The 15328-nt window shown below is 51.3% G+C and overlaps 1 protein-coding gene across 3 annotated transcripts in view; it reads left to right on the top strand.

Moving 5' to 3' along the window:
• SDK2 (sidekick cell adhesion molecule 2) overlaps nt 1-15328 on the top strand; it is a 263209-nt gene that overhangs the window by 201361 nt on the left and 46520 nt on the right. For all 3 annotated transcript variants that reach the window (XM_081220352.1, XM_081220351.1, XM_081220350.1), the window contains 6 exons: nt 9498-9693; nt 9893-9991; nt 10378-10569; nt 12176-12297; nt 13060-13169; nt 13271-13421. In XM_081220352.1, coding sequence (XP_081076478.1) covers nt 9498-9693; nt 9893-9991; nt 10378-10569; nt 12176-12297; nt 13060-13169; nt 13271-13421 — 870 coding nt within the window. The remainder of the gene's footprint in view (nt 1-9497; nt 9694-9892; nt 9992-10377; nt 10570-12175; nt 12298-13059; nt 13170-13270; nt 13422-15328) is intronic.

Raw genomic sequence — 15328 nt, 5'->3', positions numbered from 1 at the left:
CCTCCCAGTGCAGGGAGCAGTCAGTCTCGGTGAGCCTGCCTTGTAAACAAAACCAGGTTTGCTTCAGGCTCAGGATCCCCACACAGCCATGGCCCCATCAGAAGAATCCAGAACGGGGCTTCCCTGGTGGCGCAGTGGTTGAGAGTCCGCCTGCCGATGCTGGGGACACGGGTTCGTGCCCCGGTCCGGGAAGAACCCACATGCCGCGGAGCGGCTGGGCCCGTGAGCCATGGCCGCTGAGCCTGCGCGTCCGGAGCCTGTGCTCTGCAGTGGGAGAGGCCACAAGAGTGAGAGGCCCGTGTACCGCAAAAAAAAAAAGAAAAGAAAAATCCAGAACGCACTTCTTACCCCCAAGCCATGGGCTAGTGGGCACTCTGCAGGGTCATCTGTCCTCGGACTGTACTTGACCCTACACAGTGGGTTTAAGGGCAGAACTAGGACTCAGAGAGCTTAGATCAAAGTCCTGGCTCTGCCTCTGGCCCGGTCCCGGGACAAGTCCTATCAACCGTCTGAGCATCCTTCCTTCAATAAGTGTTTATTGAGCCCGACCATAGGCACTGTTCTGGCTGCTGGGGAACCAAGAGACATCCTGTTTCCTCATTTGCACACGAAGATGATGATCATTTCTGTTCCTTAGGATTGCATGAGGATTACATGAGAATATTTGTAATTTTTTGAGCAGAATGACAAGCACATAACAAGCATTCAGAAAACGGTGGCGATAGTAGGAGAAATGGATTCGTTGCTCAGGCTGCCCTCACAAAGTATCACAGACTGGGTGGCTTAAACAGCAGAAATGTATTTCCTCACAGTTCTGGGGGCCAGAAGTCCAAGATCAAGGTGTTGATAGGGCTGGTTCCTTTTGAGGCGTCTCTTCTTGGCATGTAGACGGCCGCCTTCTCTGTGTCCTCACGCGTCTTCCCTGTGTGTCTGTGTCCAGATTTCCGCTTCTTAGAAGGACACCAGCTCTATTGGATGAGGGCCCACACTAAGGACCTCATTTTAACTTAATTACCTCTTTAAAGGCTATCTCCAAACACAGTCACATTCTGAGGTCCTGGGGGTTAGGGCTTCCACATAAAAATTGGAGGGGAAACAATTCAGCCATAACAAAAAGCACTAGTAGCGGTGGTGATGGTGATGGTAGTAAATTTGCTATAATTGGAGCTGGGCTGTAAGTCAGGACTTCTCCACCATCCCCTTCTGGCAGCCACTCCTGGGTCTCTCCTCTCACCCTACAAAGAGCACGGAGCTGACCTTCCCTAAGAGAATGGGAGATGGCAGATTACAGAGTGTGTGGTCCACGCCGTGTTTTACAGCTTCGCCCCAGCTGAGTGGGGCGGGTGGGAGGAGGCAGTGGGCTCCCTCCAGATGTGAGAGGCATGTCACCAGGAAGCCAGCCATGAAGGGCAGGGAAACGCAGGCTCTAGTGGCCTCGAGGTGACCGCAGATACTTCCAGAAGATTCCCACACCACCCGTGTGTGACAACAAGGACCATTTCTAGGACTAGCAGCCTTAGCCTTTGTTGCTGCAAGGTGGAGATGGCTGGACAGGAAGGGGCTGAGATTAAATCACCAAGAGAATTTTCTGCTGGTGTTTCAAGTAAAGGAGGGAGGGTCCAGATCCCGATACACCCCAGCCGCAGCCATCTCGCTTCCAGGAAAGTGCATCACTGAGGCCGAGCGGGGCCCTCCTGGACCAGGGCTGTAGCTGCTCGCTGGTAGTGCCGGCTGGCTGGAGAAACCTCCTAATTGGGACTCTGGGGGGAGGCAGTGGAGGGAAGAGGGAGGTTTGCATCATGCAGAGGAGCTGAGCTGGGAACAATTAGCTTCTTGCTGCCGATTCTAAGTTTCCTTCCACTTTGGGGAGGCCTGGACTGCAAACTTCTAAGGCAAGTGGCTCCCAGAGGGCCAAGGAGACCAGCTTAGTGGCCGGGACAATTAGGGCAACAACCCATTATGACCCAGAGCCAGAGGAAGCTGCAGAAGCCCACCTGATTCCCAGGTCCAGTCTGTGCCCAGCACCCCGTAACTGCTCCAAGAAAGTCAGCAGAAATGAATTGTCCAGATAGCTTGAGCATAGAAACTAGTGCGTAAGAAGAGCTCACGCTTACAGGGCAGTTTCTACATGCCAGGCAGGATGCCTGGGCTTCCCTCACATTCTTGTCTCATGCAAGCTGCACAAGAACCCTAAGAAGGAAGGCTTGTTATCATCACCCCATTTTACAGAGGAGGAAACTGAGGCATGAGGGCAAGTGACTTGTTAACAGTCAGAGTAACTGCAAAGCTTGGCTTCAAACTCCAGAGCCCGCACCTTGTTTTGCATTAAAAAGAAAGTGTTGTATGACTTAATGGTAAAATAATAACTATAACTTGAATTTTTCTAAGTATAAATGGGTACAAGTAGGGATTTTGTTTCTTGCTCCTTTGGCCTTCAGTATCACAGGGAGGAAAAAAAAGCAGTGTTTGTCCCTTCCATCCTTCCAGTGAGAAGGGACCTTTTTTTCCCCTTTGAATTGTGAACAATTTCAAACATCTACAAAAGTAGTGAGGAGACTAAGATGACTTGATAAAACCATAATGCACCCTGGCTTCGACAGTTACCAACTCATGGCCCAACGTGTTCCCTCTATTTTCCAGCCCTCTGCTTCTCCCCTAGAATATTTGTAAGGAAATCCCAGGTATTGTATCCTTTCATCCATAAATATTTCTGCAGAGAAATATTATAGATAAAGTCTCTACTTAAAACCTAAACATAATAACCACATTCTCATTACACTGCCTTAAAATATCAACAGTCCCCTTAATAGCATCAGATACCCGGTCAGCGTTCAAATTTCCCCAGTTGCCACATCATTTTTTTTTTTTTTTTTTGCTGTACGCGGGCCTCTCACTGTTGCGGCCTCTCCCGTTGCGGAGCACAGGCTCCGGACGCGCAGGCTCAGCGGCCATGGTTCACGGGCCCAGCCGCTCCACAGAATGTGGGATCCTCCCAGACCGGGGCACGAACCCGCGTCCCCTGCATCGGCAGGCGGACTCTCAACCACTGCGCCACCAGGGAAGACCCACATCATTTCTTTTACTGGTTGGTTTATTTGCCTCGGGGTCCAAATGAGAGCCACACAACGGCAATTGGTTGAAGTTTTCTAGGTCTCAGTTGATCTACAGATTCTCTCCTTTCTCTCTCTCACTCTCTCTTCCTTTTAATTTATTTAGTAAAGAAACTTAGTCATTTGTCCTATAGAGTTTTCCACAGCCTGGATTTGCTGACTGCATCCCTGTGGGGTCATTTAATATATTCCTCTAAACACTATATTTGCAGTAAATTGGAATTTAGAACTAGAGGCTTGATCATATTCAGATATGATGATTTTTTTTTCAAAATATTACTTCCTAGATGGCGCTGTGCATTCTCATTAGAAGGCACAGTCTGCCTGTCTCTCTTACTAGGATGTGGTGACCATTGACCACCCTTGTGTACTCTATTATCTCAATAGGGGATACTTGAGGATATGAAATATATTCAAGTATCAAAATGAGGATACTTGAATATTATGATTTCTTCTTGATTTATGAGCTGAAATACTTTCCCCAAAAAAGAATTTTTCCGTTAACAACTTTTTGGTTACCTGAAGGTTTAGTTCATCTAGGAAAAGCATGGTAAATGCTCAGTTCTTTTCCATGACTTAACAATTTTCAGAATAGTGAATTGGTTCCCTAGCATCTTCTAAGGTGACAGATGAGTTTGGATGGGGGCAGAGGGAGGCATCTTTTTGTTTTGTTTTTGTTATGTATTTTGTTTTGTATTATTATGTCCTTAAGGATTTTTAATACGTCTGATATGTTTCAATCCACTGCCATTATTACTCTTATTGATGCCAAATTGACCCATCACCCACCTCTTCAAGTTGGTGAGTCCTTTTGATGTGGCCCCAGGAGTCTCTTTTTTTTTTTAATTCTTTTTTATTTTATTTTATTTATTTATTTATTTATGTATTTTTGGCTGTGTTGGGTCTTCGTTTCTGTGTGTGGGCTTTCTCTAGTTGTGGCGAGCGGGGGCCACTCTTCATCGCGGTGCACGGGCCTCTTACTGTCGCGGCCTCTCTTGTTGCGGAGCACAAGCTCCAGGTGCTCAGGCTCAGTAGTTGTGGCTCACGGGCCCAGTTACTCCGCGGCATGTGGGATCTTCCAAGACCAGAGCTTGAACCCATGTCCCCTGCAGTGGCAGCCAGATTCTCAACCACTGCCCACCAGGGAAGCCCGCCCTAGGAGTCTTTGATAGCTTTCTTGCTATCTGGTATGACAGGGTGGCCCAAGCTAGCTCCTTTTTTTTTTTTTTTTTGCGGTATGCGGGCCTCTCACTGTTGTGGCCTCTCCCGTTGCGGAGCACAGGCTCCGGACGCACAGGACCAGCGGCCATGGCCCACGGGCCCAGCCGCTCCGCGGCATATGGGATCCTCCCGGACCGGGGCACGAACCCATATCCCCTGCATCGGCAGGTGGACTCCCAACCACTGCGCCACCAGGGAGGCCCCACCAAGCTATCTCCTTTTCCTGCCCTGTGCCTGGGATCAGCCATGTCATCAAGGAGCCCTTGTTTCTTTTAATGATAGTTAGATACCAAAATCTGGGCATGGGGGTGCTCCTGGTTTCAGCATTGGTTGTTGTTTCAAGGCCCTGTGAATGGACAACTCAGAAATACATTTTTTAAAGATAAAACACATATTGATACTTCCAATTCAATTTCAGGACTCTAACATTTTAAAAATAATCTCATTGGTCTTTTGTCTCTCTTTTCTCCATTCTGAAAATCTAGTTTCTTCCACAACAACAGAATTACTCACCTACTTGATCCCACAAATACCCACAACAGTTTCAGAACAGCAATATCAACACTGTGATTACTGAAGATAGTTTCAGATTATCTGTAGTTCTTAGGATGTATCCCACCAGGGATACAGTCCCCACTTTCTGTGCTACAAAGTCTCTGAAATGGTTTCTTTCTGTGTAATTTTGCTACGATTCAATAGACTGTGAGGTTCATTTGTTTCATTTGGGTTTCGATTTTTACGGATTGATTTTTTTTTAATTTTATTCTATAATTATGTAGCATATTTACATGGTTCCAAAGTTAAATCAACAAAGCAAAGTTAATTCAGAAAAAAATCAGCCTGAATTCTGGTCCTCTTCCTTCCCAAGAGAAGTGATTTCTCTTTGTTTGTTGGTTTGGTTCGGTTTTCCCTTCCATGTCTTTAACATAAACAAAGGCTATGCATGTATAAATGTGTATCATCACCTCCTTAGATAAATGACAGTGTACTCTACATACTTTCTCCATTTTGCTTTTTCATTTACATTGTATCCTGGAGATCTCTCTGTAGGAGTATATAGAGATATTCCTTGTCCCTTTTTTTTGGGGGGGGTGGTACGCGGGCCTCTCACTGTTGTGGCCTCTCCCGTTGCGGAAGCCCCCTTGTCCCTTTTTAAAAAATCTGTATTGTGTTCCATTATGTGGATCTCCCATTGTTTAGTCAGCCAGCTCCCTAGTGATGACATTTTGGTTGTTTCCAGTCTTTTACTATAACAAACATTTCTGCAGTGAATAGTTTTGTGCATACATTTTTTCATACTGTCACATATAACTCTGAAATAGATTCTTAGAAATGAGATTGCTGGGTCAAAAGGTAAATGTGTATAATTTTGCTGCTATTGCCAAATCGCCCCCATTATTTTTTTAATTTTTTAATTTAATTTTTAACTGGGAATATATTTACACGATTCAAAAACCAACGAATGTAAAAAGGTAAACTTATAGCAGGCATCCTCCATGTCACGCCATGCCACCCCAGTCCCTCATCTGCCTGGTTCTATCCCACCCAACCTTGAAATTCTCCGCACTCCAGGGAACCACTGTTGTTAATTTCTAACATATCCTTCCAGGATGTTTTGCACGAATTCATGCAAATGCAAAGAGATAGAAAAGTAGAGGGAAAGACAAAGGGAGGGTGAAAAAGAGAATTTCCCCTTCTTGTTTTTAACTCCAGAATCTAGCAGGTTATACTCTCCTAGACTCTCGAGCCCGCGATGTACTGCCTCCATCGGAAACAGGAGGCACGTCAGTTCAGCCTTTTTCGCTACAACCATTGAGGTAGCTAATACTGTCTCCTGTAATAGCCTGAGGCTCAGAGAGGTTGAGTGATTTTCCCAGGGTCACACAGTAAATGACAAAGCTGTGCTCTGTCGTCCTTTCTCTCGGCTTTGGCTGCACATTCTGCACCCTGGCCCCCCCACCATCACACACACACACACACACACACACACACACACACACACACACACCTACCTTTCAGTTACAGGGGTGACCCCCTGGGCTTCTGCTGTCTAAGGTGGAGTTGCCTGTCCCAGCATCTAGATCTGAAGTCCGCCCACAAGCACACTCACCCACACACCCCAGCCATGCTCGGGCAGCCCAATCTGCTTAGAATCCAAGACCAAGGACCTAACGAAGTAAATCAGCACTTGTTACCCCAGTAACAAGAGCAGGCATGGAGAACCCCCAGCCCTCACCTGGCAGCTGTGTGTACCTCGGCAGATAGAGGGCTGCGTCTAAGGTCTCAGATCCACAAATCTGAAGCCAGATCCTGGTGGTCCCCTGTGCACTGACCAGTCCTCAACCTTCCTGAACCTTGGTTTCCTTTTTATAGCAGCACAGGACAGTGATTCTCATGTCATCCTCATTGTGATGGTGAAACGGGACTGGTCCGTGATGGGCTTAACCCAGTACCAGGCACACAGGAAGGGCTCATGGGACCAGAGCCCAGTGCATGTATGGAGCACAGCCTCCACCCCATGGCTGCCCAGAGCCCAACCCCTTGGAGGCAATAGAATGTGCAGAAGACACTTCTATTGTCTTCCTGGACCTGAGGGAGAGGCCTCTTAACCCTTAGCCTCCTCCTCTTTGGATGCAGCTACAGGACAAGTGGTTCACATCCCAGAGTAAATATTTTGAAGCAACCCCTGTCCTGCCTCTGTCTTGGGCTCTGGGCCTGGACCTGGAGGATGATGATGTGGTCATGACTCCACCCAACCGCACTGCCATCACCCTGTACCCATCTTCTTTGTCATATCTGAAGACAGTTCCCTGTGAATTTGCTTTAAGGCACCTGTCAAGACATTCTTTGTCCCTTTTTTTTTTTTTTTTTTTTTTTTGCGGTACGCAGGCCTCTCACTGTTGTGGCCTCTCCCGCCGCGGAGCACAGGCTCCGGACGCGCAGGCTCAGCGGCCATGGCTCACGGGCCCAGCCGCTCCGCGGCATGTGGGATCCTCCCGGACCGGGGCACGAACCCATGTCCCCTGCATCGGCAGGCAGACTCACAACCACTGTGCCACCAGGGAAGTCCTGTCCCTTATTTTTTTAAATAGTAGTGATCACTATTGGCCTAAACCCGAAAAAATAATATTTATCCAGATTTTGCACTTACTGGAGAATGCACCACACAATTCTAATGGTGTAATTAATTCGAATTTACATTGATTAAAGTAAATTAAAACATCAAATTTGTTTCTTAATCTACTCCAACGAAGTTCAGCAATTTAATTGCTATGAAACAAGATAACCGAAATAAGGAGGGTATTTAACCTACATATTAAACGCCACTTAGTATTTCTGATTAGTATTTTTAGGGTCTAATTGGTATCTAATTAACTTGCTATAGGCTACCTTTTCACAATTCCAATTAAATTTCCAAACATCCTTTATAAACACACGGCCATGAAAAGGAGGAGATGAAGCATCGTTACGGGCGTGAGTTAATCAAGAGACATTGGCGTGGTATTGTTTTATGTCTATAAATACCCAGGCTTATTAAAACTCATCCAGCATTGCTTTTCACCATTAATTGCTATTTAATCAATTTCAAATAATTGAGGAAATCTCTGAGACCAGCTGTCATTGTTAGAGACAGATGAAGGGCCCAGAAAATAGGAGTGTGGGGCAGGGAGGTGCAGCAACACACGGATGCAACTAGAGATGCTCCTACTAAGTGAACTAAGTCAGACAGAGAAAGACAAACACCATATGACATCACTCATATGTGGAATCTAAAATACGACACAAATGAAGTTGTCTACGAAACAGAAACAGACTCACAGACATAGAGAACAGACTTGTGGTTGCCAAGGCGGAGAGGGCTGGGGGAAGGATGGATTGGGAGTTTGGGGTTAGCAGATGCTAACATAGCAGATGCTATATATAATGCTAAAGTATTATATATAGGATGGATAAACAACAAGGTCCTACTGTATAGCACAGGGAACTATATTCACTATCCTGTGATAAACCATATGGAAAAGAAGATCAAAAAAAGAATGTATAGGGCTTCCCTGGTGGCACAGTGGTTGAGAGTCCGCCTGCCGATGCTGGGGACACGGGTTCGTGCCCTGGTCCAGGAAGATCCCACATGCCGCGGAGCGGCTGGGCCTGTGAGCCATGGCCGCTGAGTCTGCGCGTCCAGAGCCTGTACTTGGCAACGGGAGAGGCCACAACGGTGAGAGGCCCGCGTACCGCAAAAAAAAAAAAAAAAAGAATGTATATATGTGTATAACTGAATCACTTTGCTGTACAGCAGAAATTAACAAAACATTGTAAATCAATTTTATTCAATTTTAAAAAAAAGAGGCAGGAAGAGAAGGAAAGGGAGGTGGGGAGTTTATGCAATTATGGCTGGGATATGTAGAGTGGAGATTAGAGGAAAAGTGATGCTGAATTTCCAGAAGGGTTTTTTTTTCCGATGCTCCACCTCTAGAGGATGGTTAAAGTTGAAATCCCAACTTGGAAAAAGGTTAAAAGAGAGAGTTATCTACATACTGGAATTCTTAGGAGGAACTGCCCTGGCCCAGGCAGAGAAAGACATGGGAGCCCAGGTGTAGAAGTAAAGACCCTCAGCTACCCAGGAGTTGTGTGATATATTGTAAGTCACTTAGCCTCTCTGAGCCTGTTTCGTCATCTGTAAAAAACAAGACTGGCTTCCTGCCTGTGTAGGCGTTCAGGGCTCCACGCTCAGAAGGACCCCATGTTCAGTTAAATGCTCTGCTGCCGTCTCTGGAAATTCTTCATAATTTTTGAACAAGGGGGCCTCCATTTGCATTTTGCACTGGACCTGCAAATTATGTAGCCAGTCTCGGTCAAGTACCTCCCTGTGGGGTTGCTGTGGGAATCGAGTGGGAGATGACTCACTGAAACCACCCTGCCCGGTACCTTGCTTAGAGTAAATCACTCAGCGAATGGAGCAGCACACCAAAGTGAGCTCCCAGAGGACAGATGCTCCAGTGGCCTGTGGGTATCCGCCCGGCCTCCCCTCCCTGGGAGGAGGGACCCTAGGAAAGCTGGGCTCCTGGACACTCTCTGTCCGTTGGCCCAGCCTGTGGGAAAGCGCTGGGCCTCTGCTGGCACGTGCTCGCCGCTGCCGCCGTCCTTGAGTGGCTGCCCTCTCCGCAGCTGATGGCCTGGGAGCCAGAGCAGGAAGAGGAGGTTACCATGGTGACCGCCCGGCCCAACTTTCAAGACAGCATCCACGTGGGCTTTGTGTCGGGCCTGAAGAAGTTCACTGAGTACTTCACCTCAGTGCTGTGCTTCACCACCCCGGGCGACGGGCCTCGCAGCACCCCGCAGCTGGCACGCACCCATGAGGACGGTAGGCAGCGCCCTGACCCCGGCTCCCTCTGCCCCCACCCCGCCCCGTGGGCCAGGCCGAGCGCTCCAGGCCCTGGACGGCCCTGCTCTTGTCTTCGAGCCTGGGGGCGCCCCTGGAGCCCCACGGGCTGTCTCGAGGACGGTGGTCTCTCTCCGGCTCTAACTGGCATTGGGTGGGTGGGGGACGCTTTTGGGTACAGTGCCAGGGCCCGTGGGACACCTGAGCTTCAGTGAAATCCTGGACACCTCGCTGAAGGTCAGCTGGCAAGAGCCAGGGGAGAAGAACGGCATCCTCACAGGTAGGTGCCACAGCATCGCTGACCCAGGGGTGAGACGGGCGGCAGAGGCCCTCCTGTCCACCCCCCTGCCTTCGACCTAGTGTTCATCCAGAACCTCCCAGCAGACCACTCTTTCTTAGAAAGGACTCATAGGAGGCTCTCAGCCCCTGTGCTCTGTGCCGCATCCCAGATCTTCAGCCGCAGTGACCCACCCTCCCTCCTGCAATCCACACCCATCGGGGGGCACCCACCCAGGTTACACCCGGGGCCCCAGGCATGATGCTCCCACCTCCCTCGGCCCCCTCCTTCCAATGCGTGTCTAACTGCCAGACTAGTAAGGAAGTGAGAAGCGGGGCCGTAGGTTAAGGTCCCGGCCAAGCTCCCACCACACTGGGGCCTCTCCCCAGGATATCGGATCTCCTGGGAGGAGTATAACCGGACCAACAGCCGCGTGACCCACTACCTGCCCAACATCACCCTGGAGTACCGCGTCACGGGCCTCACCGCGCTCACCACCTACACCATCGAGGTGGCCGCCATGACCGCCAAGGGCCAGGGCCAGGTGTCTGCCTCAACCATCTCCTCCGGGGTGCCTCCAGGTGGGTACCTGCTCCCAGCGCTGGGCTCCCGGCCTCTTGTTCTCCTCTTCGGGAGGAGGCCCCTTCCTCTTCAGGAAGATTGGCTTCTGCCCACACAGCTCTCCCCGCCCTGGAGTCGGGGGTTCCCGGGTCCTCCCAGGGCTGGCTGCACCCTCGTGATGGCGAGCTGGCACTTCCTCCCCTGACTCTCAGGGGAGCCCGGGCCCCCGCAGAACCCCACCCTTGCCTCCTTCCGCCACTGCCCCCTCCCTCTGCTCCCCCATCCTGCTCCAGGCTCTGCATCAAGCAGTGGTATCTATGATTCAGGGGAAGAATTCTCACTGTCACCCAAAAGGCCCAAGCGGATTCCAACCAGTGGGAATGTTGGTTGGGAAGGAGATAGAGCAGGGTGAGAATAATCTCACCCCCGGTGTAAACAGCAAGCTTTGGCCCCCATCCCACTTCTGCCAGACTCTGTGACCCTGAGCAAGTCAAGAGTCCCCCTCTGTGCCTCAGTTTCCCCATCTGTGTCTATGGAGAGACGCACTGGATAGCCACGTGGTCCTGTCTGGGTCTGTAAGTCTATGCTTGTGCGATGTGGCCAGAATCCCTCAACCTGCCCACCGAGGTCGTTGAGATACCTGAGCTTCAGTTGACCCCAAGTGATAAATTGTAGTGCTCACCTGGCCCAGAGCTCAGTGCATTCATGCACTTAACCCTCCCAACAACCCTGAGGTAGACAATATTATTATCATCTCCATTTTACCGAGGAAGACACTGTGGCACAGAAAGCTTAGGTAACTTGCCCAAAGGCACAGAGCATCAGAAGCAGTGGAGTTGGATTGCGACTCAGACAGTCCGACCCCGGAATCTGTTCTCTTTCTGTTCACCCTGAACCCCAAGGTTCCTGGTCAGAATACAGGGACTTCGGGAATCCCCTGGTGGTGTAGCGGTTAAGAATACGCTTGCCAATGCAGGGGACACGGGTTCGAGCCCTGGTCCTAGAAGATCCCACATGCCGCGGAGCAACAAAGCCTGTGCACCACAACTACTGAGCCTGCGCTCTAGAGCCCGCGAGCCACAACTACTGAGCCCGTGTGCCTAAAGCCCGTGCTCCACAACAAGAGAAGCCACCGCAATGAGAAGCCCACGCACCGCAACGAAGAGTAGCCCCCGCTCGCTGCAACTAGAGAAAGCCCATGTGCAGCAACGAAGACCCAACGCAGCCAAAAAAATAAATAAAGTTAATAATTAAAAAAAAAAAAAAAGAATACAGGGTCTTCCTCCTGTCCTCACCCCTCTTTCTAACCTCCCTCAGCCATTATTGGTTTGGGAGGGCTGTAATGGGTTATGTGTAGAGGGAGAGGAGGATTCATTCAGGAAGCCCAGCCCGTTTCCTGGCCCTGGGGGGTTCTCTCAGCCCCGAGCCTACCTCGGTCCCTGATCTGAACACAGTGAGCCATAGATGCATGACTGAAGGCTGTGTTGCGGGTTGAGGCCTCGGCCATGCTCCTCCTCCGAGGTGTCTAGGAAATGTGTGGCACACAGCCCCCTCCGTGCCTGGAGAGTCCTGTGGGAGGTGGAAGGACCTTCTTCTCACTCCTTTCCTGCCGTTTTCCTTTTCCAGAACTCCCAGGAGCCCCCACCAACCTGGGCATTTCCAACATTGGCCCCCGCTCCGTGACCTTGCAGTTCAGGCCAGGTTATGATGGGAAGACCTCCATCTCCCGCTGGCTGGTGGAGGCCCAGGTAAAGCTGCCGGAGGAGAGTGCTACAGCCTGGGCAGCCTGCTCCCCGGCCTTGGCGGCACCCCGGCTCCTGAGAGTAAATCACATGTGTGTTTCAATCTGTGTGAGTTTCACATGCAACTATCAGAAGGTCAAATACACCAAAAATGCCCACAGTTCCACCTCCACCTCACCTGTGTATACACACACACACATACACGCACGCACGCACACACACGCACACACACACACACACACATCTCCTCTGGTCAGGGTGGTGACTGGCTAGCCTAGAGAAATAACCAGCTGCTTCCTGCAGCCCTTTACACCCATGGGTCTCACCTTTGGCTGCACCAGGGGAATGTTCAGAAGTTCCAGCACCTGGGTCCCACCCCCAGAAATTCTGACTTTGATTTAGCTGGGGTTTTAAGAAGCATGCCAGGCTGTTCGGGAGAATCACCTGGGAAGCTTACTGTTGATAAATATGCAGACTCCTGGGCACCACCCCCAGGGTTTCTGATTGGCTGGGTCAAGGGCAGGGCCCAGGAGTGGGTTTATAATAATCATCCCATGAGATTCTTGATGCAGGAGGGCTCAGGGTCACACTTGAAGTCTTGTTTAAGGGCCTGGAAAGATGGGGGCCCCCTGTGGTGCCCTCTGGGTGAGCCCTGGAGTTTGTGTCAAGACCTTCCCTGGGCCGGGCTATACCTCCCGGGAGCTGGGGCTCAGCACCCCCATCTCAGCCTGGCAGGCTGGCCAGGTCTAAGGGTGTCTCCCTTTTCAGGTGGGCGTGGTCGGGGAGGGAGAGGAGTGGCTGCTGATTCACCAGCTCCTCAACGAGCCCGACGCCCGGTCCATGGAGGTACCCGACCTGAACCCCTTCACCTACTACAGGTAACGGGTTAGGAAGGGGAGGGGGCTGCCTGGCCTGGGACGGGCTTTGGCCGTGGGGTCCTGCCCTCACCATTTTGCTCGCCCCTCTCCGCCCATCTCAGCTTCCGCATGCGCCAGGTGAATATCGTGGGCACTAGCCCACCCAGCCAGCCTTCCAGAAAGATCCAGACCCTCCAGGCGCCCCCTGACATGGCCCCGGCCAACGTGACGCTGCGCACAGCAAGTGAGACCAGCCTGTGGCTCCGCTGGATGGTGAGGCTCCCGCGAGGGCGGCGGGGGTGGGATGTCTCCTCGGGCCTCAGCACCCTGCAGAGGTGTCACTGCCTCAAAGCGGGCATCCACTGGATTACCTCCAGGCCCCTTCTCTGTTCTGAGCATCAGTCTTCGCCAAATGAACAAATGCCCCACGTGAAAAGAAGCTCGAAAGTACTGTTTATTGAGCATTGCCACATGCCAAGCATTTTACATTTTTTTTCTTCCATTTAATCCTCCCAGTAATCTTGCAAAGGACATGGTACTATCCCAATTTACAGCTAAGAAAACTGAGGCTCCGAGAGGTTAGGAATTCACCCACAGTCACACAGCTCCCAGGGGTGGTTCTGGGATTCGGATGTAAGTTGTCTCACCCACCAAGTCAGAGAGTGAGGGGTTGCTTTTGAGGTTGAGGGGGGAGGTCGGGGAGACATTAGGCTCTGTCCCCACAGATCAGGGTTCCACGTCAAGGGTCATTACCACGGTGACCCTGCACAAGTTAGTAATACGTGCAGAGGGCTTCTCCTCCTGCCAGGCAGGGTTCTGAGTGCTGTCAAAGTTGGACCTTGAACCCTCTCCATGAGCCTGTGACAGTGATCCTGGCCCCCACTTTACAGATGAGGAAACTGAGACAGGGAGAGGTGGAATAACTGGCCCAAGACCCCCCACACCCCCTAGTTAACAGCAGGGCTCGGAATCCCAACCCGGGGAGTCTGGCCCCCAAAATCCGCCACCCTAACCCCTGAGCACGCTGCCAGCCCATCTTCTGGGGAACAGGAGAGAGCATTTCTCCCCCAGGACATTGCCTGGAACTGCGTTTCCTGGCGCAGGCACCACAAAGCAGCAACCCAAGAGGAATTCCTAGACAAGCAGACATGGGGCCAGCACCGAACAGCCCGGCTCCTTAGAGAATCCAGGAATGATAGCTTCAGGGGGAGCTGCCTGGCTCCGCTTCACCAGGCCCCTCCGGCCACGTAACTCTTTTTTGCTTCCACTAAAGATGTCTTACTAGTTGCCCCAAACTCAACTTGCAAAGCCCCGAGCTGTGGGCTGGGGTTTACCAGAAAGTCTTTGCTGCCTTTCGCTTGCCTGGACAGCCTGATGGAGGCGCTAATGGCCATCAGCCCAGACGAGCGCTAGTTAGGAATGACGATGCCCCTCCCAGGCGGCTGGGACCAGTACCGGGCAGAGCTGCCGTCAGGCCCCGTTCGCTCCTCCCCGACCCCCCGCTTCTCACCTCAGCTCTGTTCCCCTCCAGGCTGCTCCCCGCGTCCCTTCTGCGTCTCACTTTAAGGTTCCCAAATACTAAAAGGCTATAAAGTCTGGTACGTAGGGTGGGAGCTGGAGGGGGAATAAAAGGCAGTGGTTGCACTGTGCAGGGCCCCGGGCCCCTCCGGTCCCACCTAATGGCACATAGCCCATTGCCTTTCCTTAGCAGGTAGGAGAGCATGCGCTCGAGGCCCATCTCAAGCTCTCAGGCCCATTGATTGCTGTCTTAATGGTCTCTGGTCTGCTTCACTAAGTGTCTGTAGGCACGGGGGCTGGCAGGAGGGACCGGGGGATGTAGGCAGTGAGGCAGAGGCCGAGCAACCAGAGAAAGTAGGTCAGAATGTGCAGAGCCTGTGGATCATGGGCTCGTTGGAGCCTCTGGGGAAGCAGAATGGGGGCAGGTGAGGGCTGAGGGTGCCCCAGCTTCAGCCCTGTCACCTTCAGAGGAGAATCTGAAGGCTGGGCCCTCAGCTCGCACCTGCTTCAGATCCCAGGCTGCCCCCAGTGTACAAAGACCTCCACTGCTTATCAGCACTGCCCAAGTTCATCCAGATGACCTTGAGCCGGTGACCACAGCCCCACCAGCCTGATCATAGGCTCAGGAGATGAAGCTGTCTTTTTTCTCTTCACTGAGACTG

Source organism: Mesoplodon bidens, assembly GCF_964165515.1.
Source record: "Mesoplodon bidens genome assembly, chromosome: 19".
NCBI lineage: Eukaryota > Metazoa > Chordata > Mammalia > Artiodactyla > Ziphiidae > Mesoplodon > Mesoplodon bidens.
The sequence above is the reverse complement of the archived record's forward strand: the minus strand, read 5'-3'. Positions and strand labels throughout refer to the sequence as shown.